The 27,683-nt window shown below is 34.4% G+C and overlaps 1 protein-coding gene across 1 annotated transcript; it reads left to right on the top strand.

Annotated features, from left to right (window-relative positions):
• Positions 1-11,458: 11,458 nt before the first annotated feature.
• Zwilch (zwilch kinetochore protein) lies at positions 11,459-24,413 on the top strand. The gene is made up of 14 exons (XM_088271380.1): positions 11,459-11,687; positions 11,784-11,841; positions 12,234-12,369; positions 13,624-13,783; positions 14,089-14,169; positions 15,154-15,330; positions 15,916-16,058; positions 16,878-17,098; positions 17,912-17,991; positions 18,957-19,183; positions 20,409-20,782; positions 22,004-22,151; positions 23,338-23,495; positions 24,283-24,413. Exons 1-14 carry the CDS (start codon positions 11,562-11,564, stop codon positions 24,351-24,353), a joined length of 2,160 nt encoding a protein of 719 aa, XP_088127506.1. The 5' UTR covers positions 11,459-11,561; the 3' UTR covers positions 24,354-24,413.
• Positions 24,414-27,683: the final 3,270 nt, after the last annotated feature.

The following is a 27,683-nucleotide window of genomic DNA, read 5'->3' as shown; positions in this document are numbered from 1 at the left end:
TAAAAAAAATAATAAGAAAATAAGGGGAAGAACGATACATGTTTCATACCAAGTTGAGACACCTTTATATATGTTTTTCATTGACGTACACGTATGTAAGAACACAACATAACAGTGAGTTGCTGATACAGATGCATGTACGGTAAGTACGTGACGGATTCGAAGTCTCACACTTTACGAGTGCTCTGGTCCGTACGCGTACTCCCAACTCGTGTAAGCTGATCAAATATATCTATCTACTATACAAATTAGATTCCGAAAGGTTACTGTATGCACAGAAAGCAAATGCGCTACTGCACTTAGCCGTACGTGAATATACTCCAACTTATGTGGATACATATTTACCAACTACCTGTACAGTTTAAATACACATTTGTACCTTAAAGCTAAGAAGGAACTAACTAACTAACTAACCATCGCAACACTTCCCCATAGAGGTAGGCAGAGATAAAAAGAGCTCCACATCAATCTGTCTTTGCATACAATCTTCGCTTCTTCCTCGTACATATTGTACATGCATCTCCTCATACATACCCACCGAGTAATCCGACTCCTGACCTAAACATGCCCAAGTATTTGAAATACCTGATCATGCCACTTATTCCTCTTACTTCCTCTGCTTCTATTACAAACCACATTCGCCCAACAATTTATTTTTCTATTCTTTCTTGACTCAATCTATTATCATGCCCAAACCATCTCAGCGCCCTTTTTAAATTTTATCAACAATACTTATCTTAGGATTGTATTCTTTCCTTATTTCTAGAGATTATATAGAGTGCCACAACAATGTGTCTTTGCAAACAATCTTCGCCTCTTACACATTCATGCATCTCCTCATACATACGCGACTTCTGATCTGACGACGCCTAAGTATTTGAAATACTTGATCGTGTCAAGTTTTTGCCTAACGCCTCACACTTTTTTTAACTACTCTTTCTTCACTCATTCGATTCACATGCCCAAATCAACTCAACACGCCTTTCTAAATGTTATCAAAAACGCTTATCTCAGCCTTGCATTTTTTCCGTATATTATCATTCGAACATCTGTCACACAACGTTTTGTCGCACATTTGTCTGAGAGAATGTATTTTGACTGCATTCAGTCTACTTTTATCCTTATTTTGCCATGCTTCACTTTACCTTCATACATTAGAATTGAAACCAGGACTCCATTGTGTACTGAAAGTTAAGCTTTCGCTGATAATTAGATTATTTGTGTCGCCTACTTTCAAAATCCACCAGATCCAATTTTTTAAGATTTTAAAATAAATACTCTCTTGGAATGCGAATTGTGGGTTTTATTGTTTAAAATGTTTATAAAAAAATATTGCAAAAAATACTTAAAAACAGCGTTGTATTTCGAATTCCGCTTTATTCATGGAACTTGCCTTCCGACCCATATCGGCCAATCAGAGATAGGTCAAAAATTAAGATGACGTCATTATCGGTTTGTGTCTCGTGTTTTATTAAATACTGAAAAAAAAATCTAAAAAAAGTTAAAATTCTCTATTTCATAATATTTTATCTAAAGATAGACAAATCTTTTAAACGTAAATGTTACCCGGAGAATTTTGCATGTTTTGGAAAATCGACTTACATGGATCTGGCGGATTTTGAAAGTAGGTGACACATTTGTACTCTCATACTCGTATATTGACATCTATAACATTTTTCTGTTAAAAAAAATTATACATTAAATCCCTGTTCTAAATTTGCACGATAAACATAAATACATATTGCAAAATTACTTGAAAATTTTCTAAAGCCCGCTGTGCTTTGGAGTCATATCTAAAGTTTTCTTTTCTTGTTTTTCTCTGAGCTTCTTTATCGAAAGGACACTAACCTCTCGCGGCGAGTTGATAGCCCTCAGTTAATAGACTCCATACCAGGAATGAAACCTCATATATAATGCAAAACGAACTTTACTCACACAAAGGTGAAACACAGCTGCTGTGAAAACTCCATCCAAACTATTTATTAAGGTACTTTTTAACCTTTTGGTGGCAGAAATAAATAAATGTTTAAATAAAATACATAATTATTGAAAGACCACTAAAATATGTTTTGAATATTGAAAGTCATAAATTAAACCCTGAAGAGGGCAACAGGTTATTGCCGAAACTAGTTGGTTAATAAAAACGTGAGTGGATAAAAAAACAAAGTCTTTTTATTTCTCAAAATAACATATCACTAAAATAATTTATTAATCGGTAATAAAAATTCTCAATATTTTGAGTGTGTCAAATACTGGTTCACAAATCTGTGTTTTAAAATATTAACATAGATGAAGAAGAATATGGAAGTCTGGTATTCTTCTTCATTTATGTTGAGATGTTAAAGGTAAAAATAACTCCTAATTAACAAAATGTGAGATTTGTGAACAAGTGTTTGGACACACTTAAAATGTTGAGAATAAAAAAATTGGTGAATGTATAAGCTGCATAAAAAAATATTATGTTTTCAGGCGTCCATCAGAATGTAAAATATCCGCTTGCATACATCTAAATAAAAGTGTCTCTGTTAAATAAAGGTTTTCTCAATGCATCCATAGAAGGATTCAGTAAACTCACACGTTTTAGTAGTGTTGTCGAGAGTAAGAATGGTAAATGTTACACGTGTGTGACATTTACCATTTTCTTCCATATTCTTCTTCATCTATATTGAGACTTCAAAAGTTTATATACATCCTAATACAGTTTTCTTTTTTAACATCATAAATATGCATTTTTTGTGCTCTGTGCGCATTAGAGTATGCATTTCGTAAATCAATTTGGCAGGAAATATAAATCAATATATGATGGTTCAATAAATTTTACTATATTATTATTAACATAGGGGGCTTGTGCAGTACCCGGAATTTCCCGTTCGGCAGTCCGATTTTTTTTAAATAAAAGCGAATACGACAGTTTAGCGTGGTCGAATTTATGCTCACCATGATCACGCACCGATCAAGCACACCGATTCGAAGAAGGACGGCCAAAAGCACAAGCCAATCCAAGCCAATCATCCGTTTGTCATGCTAACTGAAGTGCCAGACGGTAAAATTCCGTGTAGTGTACGAACGCCCATATTGTGTTAAATAACGACTTTGCCGGAATTCAATGATTTTTTTAGGTATACTTATATAGAATTTCATGAAAGCATCCAGCGTTATTACAATGCGCCTACTATCGTTGCTGGATTTTGTTGGACAAACTAATTACTATTTCTGCTGCGTATTGCAGGTTAAGGCGTTTGTCTACTGTTCTAGTGGTCCCAAGCTCGATCTCTAAGGTATCGAAATAAATATAAATATTCTTTACTTCTATAAATATGCGATGACTGACCATTCTCTGTAAATGTCTTTGCACTGTTCCGTGTCTGTTTGCTGTGCTGGTCGAGGTTGTGGGCGTCTGTGTATCGGCCAACATCGGGTCTGAATCGTTAGCTGACTAACTGAACTAAATACTAATCCCTTTCACTGCCAACATCGGGGTACATCTAGAAAATTTGATGGTGGATTTAGAAAATTGTATTTATTGAGATTGGCAGTGGCAGGGATATTGAAAGCTTTTAAATGTAAATTCACAGTAAAATCGGATGCAACTTTATGTTGTTTCACATTTTCAATAAATTTCGCAACTTAGTACAAAAAAAATGTTTTGCAAAGCAGATCTGTCAGGAAGCCGAGATGCTTCTGTATCAGATCTGGGCATGCGGTGGGACATCTTTCTATGGTTCTATAAATATTCGTATTTCTGCTTTAGTTAGGACTGTGTCCTATTGTTCTCGAAGCCTGCCCCTGATAGAGAGCCAATTGAGAATATTCTTCTTCTTTCGTTTTCCATGTTCGCTCCCTAGGTGAAGCATATGGCTAACACGAGACGTCTCCAAGTCACTCTGTCAGGCACCATCTCCTTGGCTTCCTCCCAGGTTGGTCCGGTATTCTAAAGTTCCACTGGGTATAGTCGTTAGCGTCCTTCCGGGGTGCCGGAATCCTTGAAGGTTGGAAGAAGAGACATGAGGGGTAATGCTCTCCGGTGGCATTATAAGGACATGTCCCAACCATGTCCATCTTCTCCAGAAAATACTCTATGTTTCTCTAACATATAGCGGTATATATTAGAGACAAAAAAATGTCGCAGATTGTACTTTTTTTTAAAGAATAAAGTTGCTTATTTCATCTAAAAGGTTAAATAGTTTCATTTAGAAAAATAAATCTTTAAAAGTGACTGACCTGCAATGTTATTCAACTACACTCTTAACAAAATAAATATTAAAATAAAAATTTTCTTCAAATATCAAATTCTAAGGAATTTAATGCTTTTAGAAATTAATTTGGTTAATGTGGATTATTGTTAGTAAATTTGGCGCTAAATTGTGGAATTCTCCAATCACAATTTCCTCTTAGAATTAGCACACATTTTTGGGTAGTATTTCATTCAATCTTTTCTATTAAATGCACAACTAAGCTTTGTACAATCGATTTTTAATTAAAGTTTTACTTAGTAAATACCACTTTTTCTTAAAATGTACTGTATATACGGTATTTGAAAATGATGCGGAATGCATCGAAACACGTATCACAGTAGATTTTAAGAAATAGTGGTATTTACTAAGTAAAACATTAATTAAAAATGGATAGATTTTCCCACAAAGTGACTCAATTTATGAAATTTGTACAATCGTTTACAATTGCTTAACATATATTTTTTTAACTATTTTTTTTAAAATTAATATTGATTAATTTTCATTCAGCTGAGCAACCAATTTATTTCTTCAATCATGCTGTTTGCTACATATTTAAAAAAAATCATACCCTTTCCATATATGAAAGCTAATAACAATTTTGTGTATTTTTTGTGTGAAATAAAAATAAAAAAAACACGTGAATTTTACACATAGATGTAACCCGTAAAATTTATTCTAAAAAATCGATGTCGTATGTTATATTCAACATACATATATTCAACATTTTCGATATTTGAGTATGTCAATCATGGGCGAATAAATTGGTGAATGTTACAGAATAAAAGGTAATAACTTAATCCAACCAATGACAGGTCATAACCCCAGTAAATATCTAGACTTCAGAATTTTCAAATCCTTACGCTTCTTCATTTATTATGAAATCGTTATATAAAGACATGTTCTCATGATTTTCTTTTAACTACACAAAATTTAATACTTATTAAACACGATGTTCGTGAAACATTGTTTGAATTCTTATTTTTATTTTATATGGTCTTTAATAAATAATACTACATCAAGGCTTTTTCGATTAAACTGTAATTTCAATTTTAAAATCAATGACTAAATTATAGGGAAAGTGAAATTAATTAATTAATTTGACAAATAAAATGTATTTAGAATGCAAAGATAATCTCACTCTTACTATTTCTAACTGCTGGTGGAAGAACGTGGCATTCAGCCCACAACATCAAAGACACCCTCGCCAAATCTGGTACCTATGCAGTGTTGTAGCCGATTGTCGTCATTCAAACGCAATCAGACGCGATATCATCACGGTTTATTAAATTTGAATGAAATGTCGGTTGAATTACGAAGGACTTTAAAAAAATCTTAGTTATGTAGGCAAATCACCAAATAACAGGTGAATATTATCATCAAATCGACAAGTTCTTGCGGTATTGTTTTTCAATTTACTTAAATACAGAAATAACACTTCAACAACTCGTAATACGTTGACCAGCGAAATTTCATAGACACGTTAGAACTCTCATTACTGCAATTTGACACCTCGAAAAATGAGAACCATTTCTTTGAAATTTTCATCTTTTGAAATTTTCTTTTATCCTTCGAATTTGAAATCCCTTTAATTTAGTTAAATTAGCCGTAGTTTTAATTAAATGAAACAGGACCTTCACACGTCACGAAATTCTAATCCCGCCAATTTTTATCAAAGGCCTCGCGACGCGAAGAGGAGATATTTTTTTAATAATATTGTTTCGTTCAATATTATTTCTAATTACTCTCGACCGGAACAAGGATAAAGAGTCATTTTCAATCCCAATATTTACTTTGCTTATGAGAGAAGATCTTCAGGTACCCGCCCTCCCAATCAAGCAATTAGCCAAAGCTCCAAAAAATAATTAAAAATGGCTAAATATTTTCAGATGTTACTTTTAATCAAGCTCGCGATTATCGTGACTCAATAATTTCGTCTAAAATTCGTGTTAAAATACGCCCTGAGAATAATATCACCTCTACAAAAAACGACCACGTGAGTTATGGAAAGCAAAGGACCTTGATTATTAGAAAACAATAATTTAAAAAAAAATACATAAGAACTTCATACATTTTCTTTATCTTTTTCATCTTCCTCGTATTTTTTATCTTCACTTGCTTTACCTTTATTATTTTAATTATCTTCTTGGTATTATTCACCTTCTTCGTGTAGTTCACCTTGTTTGCCTTCTTTAGTTCTTTTACATTGTTCATATTTTTTTTCATATTCACCTCCTGTATCTTGTTCGCCTTCGTTACATTCTTTATTTTGTCCATCTTCTTCACATTCTTCACCTCCTTCCCTTTGTTTACTTCTTTCACATTATTCAACATATTTTTTAAATTATTTAACTTCTTTTTCTTCTTCTTTGTCAGTCTGTATTAATCTCCGTCAAACATTAGTCTCCATCATAGGGATCTACTCCTTCCAGTCCTGGGCTTTTGTCTGACACCAATGTCCTGCCACTATTCAGATATCACCTATCCATAATTCTTGTTCAGGTCTACCCACAACCCTAAACCTCCAAGAAATTGTAAACGCCTAGTGAAAAAAATATTTCATCAATTAACTCGAATTACCTCCTTAGTAAAGATCTGCAAAGACACAAAGGAAATATAAATAATTTCATTTATTGATTCGACCGTCACTTTGTGGTAAAATCTATCCATTTTCAATTAACGTTTTACTTAGTAAATACCACTATTTCTTCAAATCTACTGTGACACGTGTTTCAAACACCGTATGATGTTGAAAAGTAATGCGGAATGCAATGAAAAATTAAATATAAATATATTTACAACATTTTGAGTGTGTCCAAATACTTGTTCACAAAAGAGTTATTTTCATATTGTTTTTTTTGACATCTCATCAAAGATGAAGAAGAATATGGAAGTATAGGCATTTACGGGGCTGACGACCGTCATAGGCTGGTTCAAGTGATCACTTTACACACGTGTAACATTTACCAATTCTACCCATTATTGACAACCACACTACTCAAATTCTTGGAAGTTCTATATTTATGAACCAATTTAGAAACCTTGTTCTTGAATCACTAGAACTTCACTAGAGACATCTATTGGTGAGACGTAAAGAAGCTTTTTATTAAGCAGAAACTCTTATATTAGTATGTGAGGTCAAAAAATAATATGAAGATAACTCCTGTAATTGGATATAATGCAGATTTTGTGAACAAGTATTTGGACACACTCAAAATGTTGTAAATAAATAATAACATTTATTGATTCGGCCGTCACTTTGTGGTAAAATCTATTCATTTTTAATTAATGTTTTACTTAGTAAATACCACTATTTCTTCAAATCTACTGTGACACGTGTTTCGATGCATTCGCGTCATTTTCAAACACCGTATGATGTTTGAAAGTAATGCGGAATGCAATGAAAAATGAAATACAAATAGATTTAAAAAAAAGAGACATACGTATAATATCTACATCAAAATACCCAGACAAATTTTGATGATTATAATAAACATCGTAGTTATAAAAAGTAAGTTTTAATAAAATATATAAGAAAATAAAAATTATCGCGATTTTTATATTGATGCTACTTCATTCGTAGGGCGTCTATATGACGCAACTCAATTTTTATATAATTTGGTATACGGACATAATTCTCACCGTTTGGGTTTTTTATCAAGGTGTTTCAGAGGGCAATTAATTATTTCATGAAAAATTACTTTTTTCTTTATCATCTTCTTCTTCTTGTGCTTGCTGTTTAAAATAAATATAACTCAAGTGGTAAAAAATAAGTGTTTTCATCTACAATTTCACAATGTCTTACCACAAAGGGAAAATCGAAACAATAAATTAAGAAATGTGAATTTTCTTTTTCCTCATAAGAATGCATTTATATCTTGATTAAAGCGTTCTTTAGGTAAAATTTAATAAAATCGCCGTGTATATGCTCGTATTATCCGAAATAATTATAATTTAGGTACATTTTTATATTGAACACATGCATACATTACTTAACTATACTCATTTCAGTGTTGTTTTTTTATACCTTCACCAGAAGCTGCATACTGCACACGTCAGGATAGTAAGGAAAAGTTGAGAGTTAATGCTATAAGTAAGATAATGCTGTAACTTGTGCTTTACCCTTGATATAAGTTTTGTTCAATTTCGTCGTAACTTGTAAATATTCATACATTGTACCCGACTCCCGAGAACAGTAATTAACCTAAGTGCACGAGGGATCACAGAACTCATCTACCTTAAATAAATAAGTTCATCTTAATTATATTAGCTGCTGAAAATAATTCAATTAAACCTATAAGCTCCGAGCTCTATGCACTATTGGGTGTAAACGTAATGGAAAATGGTTGAAATAATGAAGTACAGTGAAACCTCTTTCTATCGTTTCTAAAGGAACCTATTAAAATAAACCATGAATGCGGGAAAACAATGAATGCGGGATTAAGAAGTCAATACACAAGAAGACACAATCGAGCAAATATTGCAAATATATATATTTTTTGGCATCGGTTATTGAATGTGCGTAGTAGAAAGCTTTTAATTTTTAAAAGAGTGTGCATGCTTCTGAAAATAAAAGTAGAGGCAGCGACTCCTTTTCGTCAATATCGACCTCTGCTGTATCTGTCAACCTTAAATCACACAAGTTTTTTTTATAGTTTATATCCCACACGTTGGAATATTGTCATCGATTGTAACAAAATTGAGAATAATATTTTAAAAAAACAGACAAAATATGTCAAATGTGCAGCGTGATTCAATCGATGAATGCGGTAAAATGGTAGATAGAAACTATTGATGCGATCTATCTTGTATGAAATTAATTCGGGATAGAAGAATTAAACGACACATCCAGGAAAACGATTATTCGAGGAACGATAGACAGAGGTTTCACTGTATTTAATTTATTGAAATATGATTTTAAAAATTTATGATTTCTCAATATTAATTATATTTATTTAATATACACATTACCCTGGACTAGTACCTGAAGCGCAGGGCTGATCACCTTTCCTTATTTTTTTTATAAGAGACATATTTGTGTTACTTCACTTTCATACTTCAATTTAATACTATTTCAGTGAGCCTACGCGGTCAATTATTAAAAATAGGTATCAAATTGTGGTAGAGTGGGTTCGAACCTAGAAAGTCCGCGACACTAAGCACGGGACCACAACCTAACACTCATGTATTTAACGATCATGGTAACACTGCTAATATACGATGTAGTGCCCAATGCACCATTGGGTACAAATAACAGTTAGAAACAAAGAGACTGAAAAAAAAAAGGATTTAATTTTTCCAAATGCTCATCAGTTATTCTTGTTCTCATTTGAGATTTAATATGCTTCATTCGACTAAAAAGCTATTTATACGTGTGAGTGTTTCCAAATAAGGAAATCATTGAAAGAGCATGTTTGTTGAATGCAGGATATTTTTCCTTGTCCGAATATGTTTTGCAAAACTTTTACAAAACTGGAAGACACCAACCTGATTGAATTTCATCTTTAACTGTGCATTACAACACATTTCACAATGTTTTATTTGAAAAATTCCCAGTAATAAGTCGGTTATAGCTTGTATTCTTATCAATGTGTATTTAAAAGACGATCGCAAAATGTTGTGATTGTTTGTTAACACGAATATACCACAGAAGAAATTGTCACGATAGTGATATACTTCCATATATGAGATATGATACAAACTACGCACGTTGGAATGTTTTTTTGGTGGTTTAGCTGTATATTTTAGACCAAAGGTGCCGGCGGGCCGCGGGTTGGCCATCCTAGCTAAACCACTAAAACACCATTATAAAGCCATTTAAAGTCGTATTATATATTTATTTATACATAAGTAGACAGCGTTTGTACTCGGCCCTTTCGGGAATGCGTAATCAGTGCAGTTGGTGAAGTAGTAGGGTGATGTGACAGTTTTAGAAAATCCAAAAATTAGTCTTCGTTTATTTATGATATCTCTCAAGCGAACGAGTAACAGACATCAGGAATCATCGACTGAATTTTTCGCAGCGTCCATAACAAAATTATACTGATATACTTTGTCGCCGTTCCATGTGCTCCTTGCGAACGTAAGTACTGCCATCTAGCGAGAAATATTTTTTCACGCCGCTTCTCTGCAGGCAGTGATGGGATTCAAAATTTTCAAGAACCGGTAATACTGCCTTTTAGGTAATACTCCTAACCCCCCCCCCCCCCTGTATAAAAAAATATTTTTTACATTTATGTGTTTTTTATTCTGTACATAACATTCACATAACAACTGAGAATGCTCCAATTATAAAAGTAGGTACAGATTTAAAAGTCAATTAAAGTAATGTCACGATGTTGTAGAATATAAATCGTAATATGTATACAAGCTCTGAAACAAAGTATGTAGGTATTTACATCCTTCATGAAATAACTAGAAAAATTATAATAATGAACAGAGTTCATAAAAAAATAACCAAAAATTAATTCAGTCAGTTTTATTTAAATAATACCAAATTACCTTTTGGTTGTCGTCTACATGCTTTGATTTTCCTTTTTTAATCCTAGTGTCATCAGCTGTGTGGTTACATTTTCTTAGCCAAGTTTGTACTGATAGAACTGGGTACCAGGTATCTAATGGGAGACTTATTAAATCAATCGTCATCAAATTAGCTACATTATTAATATTAAGGTGACTTTTTTATCTCCGATACATGATCTCAATGGGAAAATTATGACAATAAAGGACCTGTTCAGCGAACTTCAAAAATTTAAGGCACCGGTTCTAGCGAACCGGTGCGAAGTGGTCGAATCCCACCACTGTCCGCAGGGGTAGGCAGAGAGAATAGAATGCCATAGCCTCTCTCACTTTTAATTTTCTAACTTCTTGAATTTTGAAGTTAGATAAAGGGTGACATTATCAGTCGTTTATAATGTCTTCATATTTTTGTGTCTTTTCTTCATATTACATACCAAGATTAATAATCAAATCAAATAAAGAGAAGCATACGGATGTTAAAAGTACAATGTAGCTTGACAAATGTGGATTGAATTCCCATATTTTAATATTTTTGATTACTATGATTTAATGTAATTTATTGATACAAATTATTCTAGAGAAAAACATTAGCTTGTTGCGATCTTTCCTACATATCCTACCCATAAACTAGTACCTACCGGTAAAATTACATTTTTTCGAACGCACACACCATAGACATCAGTTGCGTATTTTATTTTGACGTTTAAATTTGAATCTGACAGTTCTCGGTTCTTGGACGGTTGGTCGTAGTATACAATCTTCGTTTATACGCTTCTAGATATCTTATAAGTAATTATTATTCCGTAAACAATGAATTGCCTAAAGGAATTAGCAGAAAACTTTCCAACTTACTGTATAAGTCACCAAGAAGCGCCGTCTTACGTTAATGCTCATTGGAACGAAAGTGACAAAACCGTTATACTCATTTACAAAAAGGTGCGTTTTCATCAAATTGGTTTATTTGAATACGTTTATTTAATGTGCATGTATGAAATCTTTATTAATTTGTTAATTTTTTTATTTTATTAATAGGGTCAGTACACAACATGTGCATCCCCAAAAAGGAAAGAGCAAACTACTTTGATATCAGGTAAAAAATAATGTTTATTTTGTTGATGTTGTATTTTGCTTTGCTTTATTTTGAACCGGTGCAAATGGCATTGCATCGTATTAATGCAACAATATCGTATTCGTAAATCACACGAGTAATCTTGCTGCATGTTATTAATATGGAGAAAATCTGTGTGAGCCGTGTCGTTTGTAGTCTACGAATATATGAGTACAACATCTGGAAGTCCGGGATGAATTGAAATAGTTGACAGTGTAATGGGTACAAACAAACTGTACAATCTTCCATTAAAATTGTATTGTATGGATTTATGCATGTTGATAAGAAGAGAAAGACAATTTTGCACTTGGTCGCTTCTCTTAAATGACAATGTATGTTACACCTGCTTTGAATGTACCACTAAACATTTCCAGAATTCGAGCTCACGGGATCACCGTTGAAGTTAGACATGGCGTATGACAAATTGGAGGACACATTCCTTCTAGACGTATCGCAATGTTGGTTGAGGGAGGAAATATCACATCAAGCACTGACTGTTGAAGAAGCAAGGTAAAATATTTGTGTGTTATAGCTGTTTTTACATATATGCAACCCTGGAAGCTCTTATTTTGGTATAAGTTCCCGAAAATTTAAAACAAGAATCAGGGATCATGTAATTTAAACATAATATTTTTCATAGTTTGCTAACCATTTAATATATTTACACATTTCGGACAGGTGTTTTTTTACGCCTGCGGACCGCTTGCGATGGGATTTGATAATTGTACATATAGTTTAGATGTTAACAAAGAGATTGGTATATAAATTCATATAAAAACATTAAATAATTCCTTCCTTTCTGACTTTGAAATGAGGCTGGCGCAGAAGGTAAAAATACTATTCCTGTTCTTAAGCTTCAATCGACCGGGTAGAAATACCTTTCCCGTCCTTAGGGCGCTTGTCCGCTACCCGGAATTTTACCATCCGGCAGTCCGGTTTTGAAAAATGAATGCGACTACGACAGTTTAGCGTGATCGAATGTAGGCGCAACGTGTTCACGCACCGATAAAGAGCACCGATCCACAGAAAGATGGACAAAAGCATAAGCCAATCCAAGCCAATCATCTTTGAAACAATAGAAATTCTTAAAAATACAGTGGTACCTCGACATACGAGTGCCCCAACATACGAGTTTTTCGAGATACGAGCCGACGAGCAAGTGATTTTTTGCTTTTAGTTACGAGCGAAATTCGAGATACGAGTTTGGTTCGGTAGTAACACGCAGTCGCGCCATCACGATCAGTTAGCAGCGTGCTTCCGCTGTGCACCCTGACATTTCACGATCATATAGAGGCAGTCAGTGGTAATGCATTGAAAATGCTAGGATTTGTTCTGTGTACTGCCAGGGTTTTCGAAAATACCCGCGTGCTGAGAACTCTTTATAACTCCTTGGTGCGAAGTAGACTCGAGAGCGGCTCGATGATTTGGGGGCCAAATCATCAATATTTGATATTTATAAATACATTTTTATTATTCAAAACCACGTAACAAAAATAACTGGGGGTGACATTTTGGAGGTTGGAACGGATTAATGGTAGTTCAATTGTTTTGTATGGGGAAATTTGCTTTAAGATATGAGTAATTCAAGATACGAGCAAGGTTGCGGAACGAATTAAACTCGTATGTCGAGGTACCACTGTATTAGCATATTGTTGTTGGACGGAAGGGCACAACTCATTTACACTTTAAGTTTTAAATATATGGTGGGATACTATTTTAAATGAGGTGTCCATTTGTGTATAATACTTATGTCTCGGCTTGCAGAAACGTTGTAAATTTCTACAATAGTAAAATTAGACAAGTGCCTTCTGAAGATAGGCTTCCCCTGTGGGTAGTTTGTAATGGACAGGACCAGCAGAAAACTGTGCTGATGGCCGCTCTCTCCTACGCAGGCCACTTTAACAGGGGCGTTGTCAACTATTTGGTAAGGAAGAGGAATAATTTATTTTATTTATTCACTTTATTATTTATTCATTTATCATAAAAGGCAAAATAGAGGGTCGACGAGGTGTGGGCAGAAGACAGATCTCCTGACTCTGGAATATACGAGATCGGACGGGGATCAGGACCCTGAAGGCCCTGTTCAGAGCTGCCCAAGACTAGGATAATTACTCTCAAGTGATAGACAACTGACATGACACGAAGAGAATTATAATTAATTTGATTATAAATAAAATATAAAACTAATTTTATATTTTGGTTTTCTTAACTTTTTTATTCACAAAACAGGAAACTGCTACAGCGGCTGATCTGAATGTTGAGAAAATGAAAGAAATGCACCTAAATATTTACGGGTGCTCTAAAGATCAGGTGAGAAATTTTATGTTTTTTTTTTTTTAATTCTTATTTAAATAATCATATTGCAAACATAAAAGAACATCTATAATATTCCTAATAAATTTGAATCACTCATGAGTGTTGTATGGTAACTACAAAGTTACCTTATATGTATAGTGAAAAATAAAGCAAAGGTATATGTATTATTAGAGTGAAAAATCTTGATTCCTCTGGGATTTTAACCCTTGATATCCAGCATGATAGCCAAATGCACTTACTGATAAAATAAAACAACAACAAAAGCATGTTCCTCCTTTTCCTGCACAGGATGCGCATGGGATACTTGTGATCATTCATTCATCCAGACCGCAGAACCTATGACAATTTTTTTCTTCTATATTTTAAATTCTTTTGCATTACATGACATAAATTCAAATACAAAAAAATATGAATAAAAAATATATATAAATACAAAAAAAGATCCCACAAAGGCATGGCCTGTGTGGGTATACAATATAATTTAGTCATAGTAAAGGGTATAAGGGTATAGGTATTTTAAGTAGAACTAGAATAATAGTGTTAATATACAATACAAAAAATACTTGACTATCAGAAAACATTTTTTTTTTTTTAAATAAAATTCAAAACATAAAAAAAATTAAAAAGTAAAATGTCAGCATATACTACAAGAAAAAGGAGCTTAAATCTGTCTCTTCAATTTTAAATCTACACAAACTTAGGTAATTAACAATCATTGTATGCTCTGATGGTACCACTCAGTAGCGAAGATTTATTCTGTCGAATTGCAGTTTTAGAAGAGCAGAAGCGGTGTTAGTCTCGACATGATGGAGTTTTGTAACGATTGAGTATTGTAACCAATTGAGTAATGTAACCGATTGAGAATTGTAACCAATTGAGTTAAAAGGTCAAGACTGACTGATGCAGCGTGCAGCGAATGCCAGGGATAATGTCAGCTCTTGAATGACCAATCATGTTCACTGTAGTTTTATTTTTCAGCCTCTGGAGTGTAAAGTTTCCGGAACATATCGCATCTCAGGAAAGCGGATAAGCGCAGCGATGCAGAATTGCCCCGAAGAGGTGTTCAGTAAGCACTATACCGGAATGACGCAGCTTCACTGTGAGTGGACTAAGCCGACTCTGCAAGTTCCTATCCATGAGACTAATATTCACTTGGTAAGTGTTAAATGTATGAGTTCACTTTCAATGATTATGACTAAGACAGATATGGAGAAGTTCCCGTGAATGAGCCACAGCTGACTATCTTACCCGATCCTCAGACAAAGTTACTTAAAATTTAAATTATAAGTAAGCATGTTTGGCTACCATGTAGAAGGTCCCAGATTTGATCCCCAGGAGGGTTGAAATATATATAAATGATCTTCACTCTCATATTTATTTCATATCACCCTAGACTGGCATCTGAAGTGCAGGACTGATCACCTTGCCTTCATGGAATCAACAATAAAGATATTTTATTTATTGTTTTGGCATTCACTTTGTGGTAAGACATGATGAAATTGTAAAAGAAAAACACTTGTTTTTTATAACAAACAAGATGTCGACACGATGCAATGTCCTAAATAGAAGAATATTTAACCATCTAATAACAAAATGTTATTTGAATAATAAATTTTGACCATCTTATATTCTAAAAATATACATACTGAATGACGATATTATATATTTTACAGTATATTTTTTACTCCAATTTAGATTTATAATTTTACTATAATTTGCTAATGCTTAGCAAATCTCCAGGTCCAACAGACAATAATAGGCCATGAGCTGAGCACCGGAACGGTATTATGGAAGTCAGTATGCGCCCTCCAGGGTATCAGCTCCGCTATCCTGAACCTCTCAAGCACGGTAATGCCAGTCAAACTCGAGGATATCTCAATAAGGTAAGTTTGTCCTTTGACCTGTCTGACCCCTGTCAACCCCCAATAGTGCATGTGGCACCCCATTGAAACGATGCTTTAACTTGGTCATTAGTTAGGCAAGGAAATTCTTGGATCTAGTCATTGATACAAGAGGCAGCAATAAGTAGAAAGTTTACTCTTATCAGCAAAAATCAGTGACATTTTGTGACGTCTTCCTTTTTAAACATCTTTAGATCGGCTTTAACACAATCGCTTCTTTTGTGGCACTAATGTAGATATTACAGCGTGGTTGTTGGCTTCCTTCTTCATCTTCGTGCTCAATCCCTCCTCAGTAATAGAAACTTCAACGCTTGACAATTGTACATACAATGTAAATTACTTTGCGTGCTATAATGCGTTGGTATGAAGCAAAATTGCTAGAGAAGAATGCTTGAAATATCATGCCTTGCGAGAGTACGAATCAAAGATGGTTTAAGACGTATGAGAAAATAGGAAGAAATTAGCAGGGAAACATAATTTGCGCTGTGCAGCATAGACACCATAACAGATTTTAGATGCTGGAATTACTTTAAAAGTTTCATGAATAGTTGCTACAAATATTCTTTATTTATGTTTTACTTGGTAAATATTACTAATTCTTAAAATCTATTGTGACTTGTGTTTTAATGCATTTTGAAAATGATACAGAATGCATCGAAACACGTATCACAATAGATTTTAAGTAGTATTTACCAAGTTAAAACTTGCATTGAAAATGGATAGATATTATCACTAAGTGCCTGCCGAATCAATTAATGAAATTCCTAATTTCATCTTCTTACGTCTCCTGTCTCTCCCCAGGGCCTTCACGTCATGCCCGAGCTCGAGTCGGGAAGACTTGGAGTCCCGGCTGTGTTCACTGCTGAAGCAGGTAGAGGAGTACGGCTGGCTGTCATGGGAACCTGTGGCTGGGTGCACTTGCACAGCCGGAGAACCCACCTCGCTGCAGACTGTCTTCAGAGAACTAGCGGAGAATGGCTCATCCAACGATTTCACATACAGACTGTGGGATATCTTGAAAGGTATCACTTTTAAGTTTATCAATATAAACATGACTAGTCTTGAGTTTAGTTTGGACTATGTCCACCTTCGTGGTGTAATGGTTAGTGTGTTTGACTACCATGCTGGAGGTCCCGGGTTTGATTTCCAGGGGAGGGGGTGAATATAAATATTAGTGATTTTACACTTTAATGTTTATTTAATATTACCCTGGACTGATCCCTGAAGCGCAAGACTGATCACCTTGCCTTCATGTAACTAACAATCAAAATAACACTGCATCAATACGATGCAATGCCTTATTCACTACTGGGTGCGGATAACGGTTAGAAGAAGAACTTTTGAGAACTATAGTCAACAGGTGAAAACATCTGTTCTCAAAACTATATAGTTCGCATTAATCAACTCAAAAGTAGTCTTACATTTACTTACTTTTCTTCAGCCTTCTTCTTGTGTCCAGTATTGAACAAAGGCCTCTCTCTTGGACTTCCACAGTTGTCTATTGGATGCAATTCTCTTCCAGTGCAGGCCCGCCACTTTTTTTAATCTCATCGGACCGTCTTGTCTGGGGCCTACCCACGCTTCTGCGTCCTGTTCTAGGCCTTCAGTCAAGCACCTTTTTCGTCCATCTATCGTCAGACATATGTGCCACATGACCTGCTCAGTTTCACTTTTGTTCCGCGATTCTTTGAGCCACATCTGTTACCTTGGTCTTTTTCCTTATCCAAATATTTGTTTTTCAGTCCCTATGGGATATTTTTAGCTTCCTTCTCTTCATTGTTCTTTGTGTTACCCGGAGTTTATATATAAGTATATATGTATCAATATTTTCTCAGATTGCAACACAGTGGATGACCTGATTACGCTGTTAGTATACTCACTCAAGGAAATATACAAGAGGAATTTGCGACCATTTGTAAGTATCACTAGAAGCATACGGATTCATGTAAAAATCTGTATAAAAAGTCATGTTTATTGATAGCAGAGATGCAAGTCCTGCTACAAAAGAATATATGTTTTTTTTTTATATACATGGAGATGCAACAGCTTTAACTCTTTGAAAGATATGGATGGTCCTGCATTTGGCTCTCCTGGATATTTACACTTCAAACATGCATTTGTATGCCTCTTGTGGCCTGATCTTGAGGGTCCACGATTCAACTCCGTATAAAGCAACTGGCCAAACATACACTTGATCATTCTTTGCCAAAGTTTCAGATTGAGGTTATCATTACAGAATATATGTATAAAATATATTATTTTATTACCATATACGGCATACAATCAACCCTAATTCTTTTTCTTTTTTTTTAAATGAGAAGTATATGTTTTTTTTTTATTATTTACAAAAATACTTCAATTTCATACTATTTCTGTGAGTCTAAGCGGTTCATTATTAGAAATAGGTATCAAATTGTGGTAGAGTGGGTTCGAACCGAGAAACTCGGAATCAAGAGTCCGCGACACTGACCACGGGACCACAACCTGATACTTCTGGTTTTAAGCTTCCTGAACTCCGTAATTTCGTCATGTGTATCCCATAAAATTTACATATTTTCCTAAAATCAAGATACTGCAGGATTGATTATCTTGCCTCTGTATAATTAATGATTGAGTCAGCAATGTGCCAATCCAATGCCATGCCCTATACATCATGGGGTCAAAGCGGAAAAGGTTCTTTATGTTGAATTATTTTGTTGATAACCTTTTAAAATTCCATAAAACATGATGAAGTACAAAAATATTATATTATATCAATACCAAAAAAGATCCCACATACAGATTTGTACCGGGCTCAAGTTACACATCAAAGCTCAAGTAGCCCCGTTCTATGGTACATACACGCGTGGCCAGCTAGTCAGTTCAGTGTTGCGTATGCAGATCGACCCGGGCAACTCAAGCCTGCTGGGGGTGCTGGTGAAGAAGCTGGCCCGGGGCAGCTCCCCGGCGGCGCTGGGTTCGCTGGGCGCGCTGCACGCGCAGCCGGCGCGCGCGCTCTCTCTGCTCGGGCAGCTGGGGCTGGCCAAGGCCTGCTGGGAGTACTCCAGCATCTTCACCCTGGTGGACGGCACCCTGGGCTACAACGACCGCCTCCGCCTGCAAAACAAGTCGGTACATCTCGCAATATGACCAAATCTTTGTATCAAGCTATACTATTGGTTTGTCCCTATATAGGGCGTATAAATGCCAAACTAGGAAGTTTTTAAAATAGGTGCCTGAGGCGAATACTGGGTATAAAGTGGTATGACTTCGTCAGGAATGACGATGTGAGAAGATCAACCCCTCATGTCTCTTCTTCCAACTTCGAGGACTCCGGCGCCTCGGAAGGCCGCTGATGACCATTCACTGACTATACTCAGTGGAACTTCGAGACGCTGGACTGACCTGGGAGGAAGCCAAGGAGATGGCGCGTGACAGAATGACTTGGAGACGTCTCGTGTTGGCCATACACTCCACCTAAGGAGCGAACATGGAAAGGAAATGCCAAAAAATTCAGTTTAAAATTTATTTAAATGTTTTAGTGATGAGCTTTCAAAAACAAATATAAACGAAGAAAATGTAACAAATACTATCCCGATTGAGTAACTGAAAAAAGCAACATTTACCCATATATAAATATCTATCAATATTCATATCTTTAGTGTTCTTTGCCCAATCATTTTGTCTTGGCCGTCTAAGTCCAAGTGACAAAAGAGTTTAAAACCTATTGGGGTCTCCGCTCCCAACTAAGCAGTGGAGAGGAGTAAGTGTAACCAGTACAATGAAGTAGTGGAGTGATTATTCCTGCTGCAGCTCTTAACAATGATTGGAGATATAAATATACTGTTACAATAATCGACTTTAGATACTACATATGCATTTATCAATTGACTGTCAGATTATTAAGTATTCTCCGAACGCTTATCACTGAAGTGCTGCCATAGAGGCAGTATCCATGGTTTGCAGTACTTCTCGAGTGCTGCCACTAAAGGACCAAGAAAATAAAGTCTTACTACTCAATATTTTTTAAATATGGTTTTTTACTTTTCAATATAATTAAACTAGAAGAAGTACAATTAAGTAGTAATAAGTTTGGGAATTCGATTGAGTTGGCGGTATGCACATACCAAAAACTTTTCAGCGCAAAGGTTAATTTGCCTTAGCTGATAAAAATTAGAAGAGGGCTACATCCAGCAGTGGAGAAACGGCTAACAAAGAATAAAGTAGAGGAAGATAAAAGTACACAAATATTTCATTTATAAATATAGGAGCTAATTTATGAAATGATAGGGCTGGACCTAGAGCAAAGTCCACTCTACTACAACCCAAATCATATTAAAATGGTTTTTCCAGGACGTCGGAGGTGAATGAGGAAGTGTACAACCAAACAATAATGGACATGTCTCTCGGCACCGGCGATCTGAGCATCAACCCGTTTGACACCAAGTGCAACATGATGGACAGCACCTTCATGCAGGAGCCGGCGACCAGCTCCCCGGCCGGGCAGCTCGCGGACCTCACCCTGGACGACTTCGCCTCCCTCAAGAAGCACAACATCCTCGTGCAGTCGGATAAGCAGCTTCCCGAGGAGAAGCCGCTGTTCACGGACCAGTTTGACCTGGACTACTCCTCCAAGGAGTGGAAGTTCAAGCTGACGAGGCTGGCGCAGCTCCACACTTGTCTGGAGCACCTCTTCAGGACGCAGCAGTCTCTTAACTCAGATTTCAGTAAGACTTTTACACCATATTACCGATTACTCTCTTTAATATTGTGTCTTGCAAAAATATATCAATATTAATAAAATCATGATGCTCAGCAATTAGGCCATTATCAAAATTAATTTTATGCAGGCCGGAAGTATATGTCTGTCTTCGGACAGACTAACAACAAATGTGATAAGTATTTTGTGTAGGTTTGATTGTGTGAATAGTGTAATGGTTATTATGTATATTGTTGTTTTTATGCTGGTGTAGTGATTGTCCTGGCGAAGAGAAGGGTACGTCTCGAAAATGGTAGATATAAATATCAGTGAATGGCTATTTATTTACTGATGGTACAAAATTACCCTTATACAATATAATTAATGACTGTTGACACTAGTAAGCAATAAGAATATAATCAAAGACAGTATTATAAAAGCTTAAAACATTATGTATTTAACAGCCCTACACATACAAATGTACGTGATACGCGTCATTTTTTCCGCACCATTGCGCTAACTCTGTGCCAAAAATATATCATGCGAGACAGAGAGAGGGAACACGCTAGCGAAAAAGTACATCAGTTCCGTCCTAAAAGCACCTATTATGGCAAAAAAAATTGTTTGCATAATTCTGCAGAAAAAAAGATATATTTTTTCTACAGAATTAACTCAGAAAATAACCCAAAGGTAGGGTGGTTAAAAAGGAAAATAGGAAAAACAGCAAAGGATTTTTTTAAAATAGTAATGAAAAATAATGATAACAACAGTTATGTTAAATCTGAAATTAAATAATATGAGGCATATAATATTTTAAAAAATAATTTCAGGAAAAAAAGTCATGAAAAAAGACATTGATAATCACAAAAGTAAAGTTAAATACATATTACAAAAAATTAAATAAAGAGCTTACAAAACTAAATTAAAACAAAATATACACAATATATTTATATTTTGACTTAAAACTGTTGACAGATGAATAAAAAAATAGAAGCCATATTCATTGCCATACCTCAGCATTCTCTGGTTAGGATTATGACAGTTACTTTTCGAATCACTTCACTGGAAATATTTTGTTGATTAGTGATAGTAATTCAAGGCTGTCAAATATTAAACATTTTTAAACAAAAAAAAAACAAACTGAATTCAATTTTATCACTTTATTTCATTTTATTTATCAAGCAATTATAGTTAAATCATGAGAAGAATCTGTAAAAGTACTTTGATTTTTAAAAAAATCTCATTTTAGACGCTTTGAAGCCCATCGCCGTCCAACTACTGGAATACTACACGGCGGACAATTCTCCCATCAAAACTGTCGGCCAACTTCGCAATGAGCCCGTTCAAACATTCACTGTCCCCGTCCAGTACAAATCTGTCAAGGAACATCTTCAGTTGTAAGTATTATCTCTTATTTATTAAACCATATACATATTTCTGACTATAAGGCGCTATGGACTATAAGACGCAAATTAAGAAATTTTGAGAATTTTTTAAAATATTATTTTTACTATGTTTATAACCAGATTGCAAAGACAGAATAAAAAAATCTTAGTTTATAAAACGGAACTAACCTTTAAAATCTCTGGAAATCGTCATCTGAACCATATTTTTCTTTCTCTTCATCATCATTGTTATCCTCTTCATATATAAGATGGTTAGATCCTTATAAAAGCGGGGTAGTGTTCACCATAGAAGACATTGCATTACAATTGCATTCTGTATACTACAAATACATGTGTGGTGTGGTGTAGTGGACTACATTTTTTATTGTACGGTTCCCATAACTATAATGTTGCCAGATAGAGATAGGTTTCCCGCGGCATCCAATATATGGCCATTTTTAAGACTGACGGGAATTTTAAATCAAACACTGAACATTTTTATATTAACACACTAAGGACGGGAAAGGTATTTCTACCTGTTTAGTTGATTGATGCTTGAGGATGAGAAGAGTATTTTTACCTTCTGCGCTGGCCTCATTTCAAAATCAGAAAAGAAGGAATTATTTACTGTTTTTATTTGAATACATATTATGTACCAACCTCTTTTTTAATCTGTGTTGGGAATACATAAGAGATGGAACCAGACTTCTTGTGCACTGGCAGTAATTTATTTATTTATTTATTATAAGGCATTATTGCCTTTTACTCTTTGTAAAGGTCTTAACTACATGTACATAATTATCAAATCCCATCACCAACGGCTTGCAGGCATAAAAAACACACGTCCAAAATGTGTTAACTTCGAGTATAAGATCTGAATTTCGCAGGCAATTTTGCAAAAAAAAAGTGCGTCTTATAGTCTGTAAAATACAAACTTAAAAGGGAACTAGGCAGATGGCATTAATGCAGACTATATGTAGTTGTATAAAATTTTTAAAAACCATTGAAAGCTTTACGGTTTGCAAAAGGAGCTCATTGTCATTTATCTGATGAGTAGTCCGGTATATGACAACTCTTGTAAACTGGTAACTTTTTTCTGCCTTTTTTTCTGGTTGTGAATTATTATAATCCTGTCTTCACCAGCGGTACACGTAATAAGTCCAAATGTTTTTCTCTATATATTGTATATTTATTCCAGCAAACACGCAACGAGCTACCGAGTTACATTCTCCAGTCAGGTGTGCAGGAACAAGGATGGTGAGAATGGACAAGTGAAGGAGCCCCATCAGACTATCAGCTCCTCGTATGTCTGCAGCCAGCAGTCGGTGTTTCCGCCTTCCATTTACATTCCTAAAGGTACACCTATAATTTCAAACTGTAATGTCTTTTTTATCTCATTTCCTATATCGCTCACTCCTTTCAAGAACGTCATAAATCAAAATTCGTCAATTTTCAGTTGTGCATGTTTTCGGAATGCCCAGAAAATGTACTATATCCCAGCAAAAGAGGCATATTTTTTAACTTAATATATACCCGCTACAGGGCAGAAAGTGTTGTTTTTGCATTTTGAAGAAAAGGTATTGTTTAATGATTTTTTTAAATATACTAAATATTTTCAAATGGAGAAAAAATCATCAGGTTTTATCTAAAAGATCTGTTGCACAGTAAAAAGTTCAATAAGTGGCTTGATATTTATTTTTAATACATTGTATTATATTTTTAAACTTTAAAAACGTTCTCCTGAAAAATCAAGTTTTTTGATTTATGGCGTTCTTGAAAGGAGTGAGCGATATATCATATTAATAACCAATCAAACTAACACTGCATCCAATGCCTTGTATACTTTTGGGTATGGATAAGGATCAAAAGAAGAATAATCATCCCGTCCTATTCTCGTAAGCCTTCTTTTAATACTAATGTGTAATGGAAATGTGCTTAAAAAATGTATTAAATGGACGACTTTCCTTGTCTTTCGTTCGCGCGCTGATTCCTAGCGACTGATGCCTTCTGTAGTCAAGAAATAATCATGAAATCACAAATCATATACATATTAGTTTCCTCTGAAAAAGAAAATAAAATGGAGACTCTTTGAATTGTATATAATATTTTGTGCCTATTTTACAAAACTTAATTTTTTTTTCAGATCTTCCTGAAGAAAATGATTCCCTCTACTACCACTGCACAAAATATATTTACCTTGGAAATTCTATATAGATAACTCATGAAATATACTAACTTTTTTATGCTGAAAATAAACATTTTATGATGCACCAAGTTGTTTTAGTTTTATTATTTGAATTAGTTACTTGGAAAGGCTGGATTTAAAAATAAAACAATCTTCATAATGTTTCTCTCTTACACTTGGGACGGGTGTTTTTTACGCCTGCAGACCACTGGCGACAAGATTTGATAATTATGCGCATATAGATAAGACGTTAACAAAGAAATCGGTACATAATATTCATATAAAAAAGTCTAATATTTAATATAATTCTTTCTTTTCTGCCTTTGAAATGAGGCCGGCACAGATGGTAAAAATACCCTTCCCTTCCTTAAGCATCAATCAACCGAACGGGTAAAAATACCTTTGCCGTCCATCACTATGGATGTTTACAGTAATAGGTTGATTCCTCTCTTTAGAAGGGCATTCTAATAATTTCCTTCTCTCTGCCTATGAGAATTTTGGCACAGGGGCGCTAGACTAATAAAAATTGAGAGTTTGTAATTTATTAAATATTTTTTTTAAATTACTGCACTCAAAAAGTGGTATTTTACCCCCCATATGCAGGTATGGGCAACGTTTCCTAGGTCTGGAGCCAAATTATCATTCTGTCTCCAAGTCAAGGATGAATGTGTGGCAAAACAATGTATGATAGATATAAGGAATGAATGCAAAGCTGAGATAACTATTGATAAAATTAAGAAAGGTGTAAAGAGATTGTTTGGGCATGTGAATCAAATGAGTAAAAAAAAAAACAGATTTATGAGGCGAATGTGGTTGATAATAGAAGCATAGGAAGACCGATGAAAACTTGGCATGATCAAGTATGTCAGCATTTGAAATAATAATCGGCGGAAATTTATGAGGAGATGCATGATTGTGGAAGAGGCGGAGATTGTTTCCAAAGACAGATAAGTGTGGCATTCTATTCTACATACTCCTGTGACAAGCGGCGTGATGATTAGTTAGTGGTTTAGTTTTTTATGTATATTTTGTTAAGTCTTTTAATAAACATTGTTTTAAGAACCGATGACAACTTGCTGGAATAGAAGTTTATGGGGACTTTTCAACAACATTATGAGTGTGTCACAAATCTTGATTATTTCCAATTAAAGGAGTTATTTTTCATATTAATTTTGTCGTTTCAACAATAGATGAAGAAGAATATGGAAGCCCAGGCAATCATGGGTAGAATTGGTGAATGTTACACGTGTGTAGAGTAATCACTTAATCAGCCTATGACGGTTGTATGCGCCATAAATGCCCAGACTTCCATATTCTTCTTCATCTTTTGTTGATATGTCATAAAAAATAAAATAATATGGACTTTTTAAGTTTGTAATTTTTGTTTTTGTATAAATAAAGCATATATAAATTCCAGACAGTCACGAGCGATGGCCAGTTACTGACGGTTGACCCTATAAAAAAGTAATAATTGTTTATTAGTTTTGATATGTGGGAAGATGTGTGGGAGGTGCAATAATGAGTCCTGCAGCTTGTTAACTGTTTTTTAATTAATTTAATTACCGAGCTATTTACCGAATTACTCAATTATATTAATAGTTGACCAGTCTACTCAATCCCTATTGATAAATTAAGTATTTTTGCTTTATTTTTTGTTCATTAGGGCACTGTTATTATTTATACAGTGCTATTTTGATCATAAATTGCACGGACGTTTGATCAGTTTTGGACATCAGATTACTTGATTTTTCAGTGTTTAAAAAAACTGACTAACTGTCACGCCGTTCTTCGTACGGGTAAGCAGAGAGAATAGAACACTACACCCATCTGTCTTTGCAAACAATATCTACCTCTTATTTTCCTGAATGTTTTTTGCAGATACTTTGTGGCATATTTTATAAACTTTATAAAATTAAACAACTTTGTTTTAACTACTTTTTTTATTATTAGTACACTATAACCAACCGGTTTCGACAAGAACATTGTCATCATCAGGGTTTATTAAATTCTAAAACATTAAAATACTTAATTAATTACATTCAAAGTTAATAATAAAAAAGTGGTTAAAACAAAGTTGTTTAGTGTTATTAAGTTTAATATTTACCTCATCCACATTCATGCATGTCCCCATATATATACAAGCCGATTTTTCCAACTCCTGACCTAACCCGAGTATTTTAAATACTTGATCATACCAAATTTCCTCGGTTGCTTCTATTACCAAGTGTTTTTAATACTAAAAAATACCGTTTTATGAATATTTCAGCCTGCAATATGAAATACATGTTAATGATTTTTCACTATGTCAATCTGGACTGGTACTTAAAGCGCAGAACTGATCACCTTGCCTTCATGTAATATCAATCGAGAAAACTGTGTCAATACGACGCAGTGCCCTATACACCATCGAGTGCGAATAAGGATCAAAGGAAGAAATTGTAGATAGGATGAAAAACAAAAAACACTATTTTAACTCTAGATTACGAGACATTCGTAAAATTTACGACGGACATCCAATCTGTGGGAAGCACTGAGCCAACACATGTAAAGGATGTAGTGACAACTGTATCTTAGTTTTTTACCCATATTTTATTCTCGTACTTTAAATAAAGGTCTCAAAAAACATGTTGCACTTATTCATAAATGTTTTTGGTAAAATGTGAGTTTTTTAATCTTTATTTTAATTTTTGTTTCCACTATACAACATAATATAAAATACAAATACAAAAAATGTATATAAAAATATTAATACAACAAAAGATCCCACAAAGGCATGGCCTGTATGTAAGTATACAATCTAATTTAAGTTATAGTAAAGGGCACTGGCAATAATACAATAGATATTGTAAGAAGTAGAAATAGAATAATAGTGTTAATATAAAATACAAAATACAGAAAACAACAATGAAATAAAAAATAAAAACTTTAAAAATAAAAAATATGAAAAAGTAAAATAAAAAGTTGGTAAGCATGAGTTATACGTCTACAAGAAAAAGAGCTCAAATCTGTTTCTTCAATAAACAATCTCAGCAAAATTTTAAATCGATACAAACTCAGGTAATAATCTAACATATAGTCTTTGTGGAATAAATTAAACAGTTTTGGAGCTATGAAAAATGAGTATCTGGCTTTACAAAAAGGGATTTCTAATAAATTATTAATTCTTTGGCTAGATCTATAATTATTTTTAGGAAATAGATGTTGGCGCACGAAAACATATTTTAGACACTGTTGGCAATAGATTTCTCGTAGCTCCAAAAGTTCAGCTTCCTGAAATAATTGGTAGGAAGGAAAAGTTGAATTTTATCGCTGTACATTTTACGAAAGTCATGTATTAAGGTACATTGAAACAAGTCTAG

Source organism: Brachycentrus maculatus, unplaced genomic scaffold (genome assembly GCF_059751285.1).
Source record: "Brachycentrus maculatus isolate JH-2025_06_01 unplaced genomic scaffold, ASM5975128v1 h1tg000439l, whole genome shotgun sequence".
NCBI lineage: Eukaryota > Metazoa > Arthropoda > Insecta > Trichoptera > Brachycentridae > Brachycentrus > Brachycentrus maculatus.
This window is presented reverse-complemented; position numbering and strand designations above follow the sequence as displayed.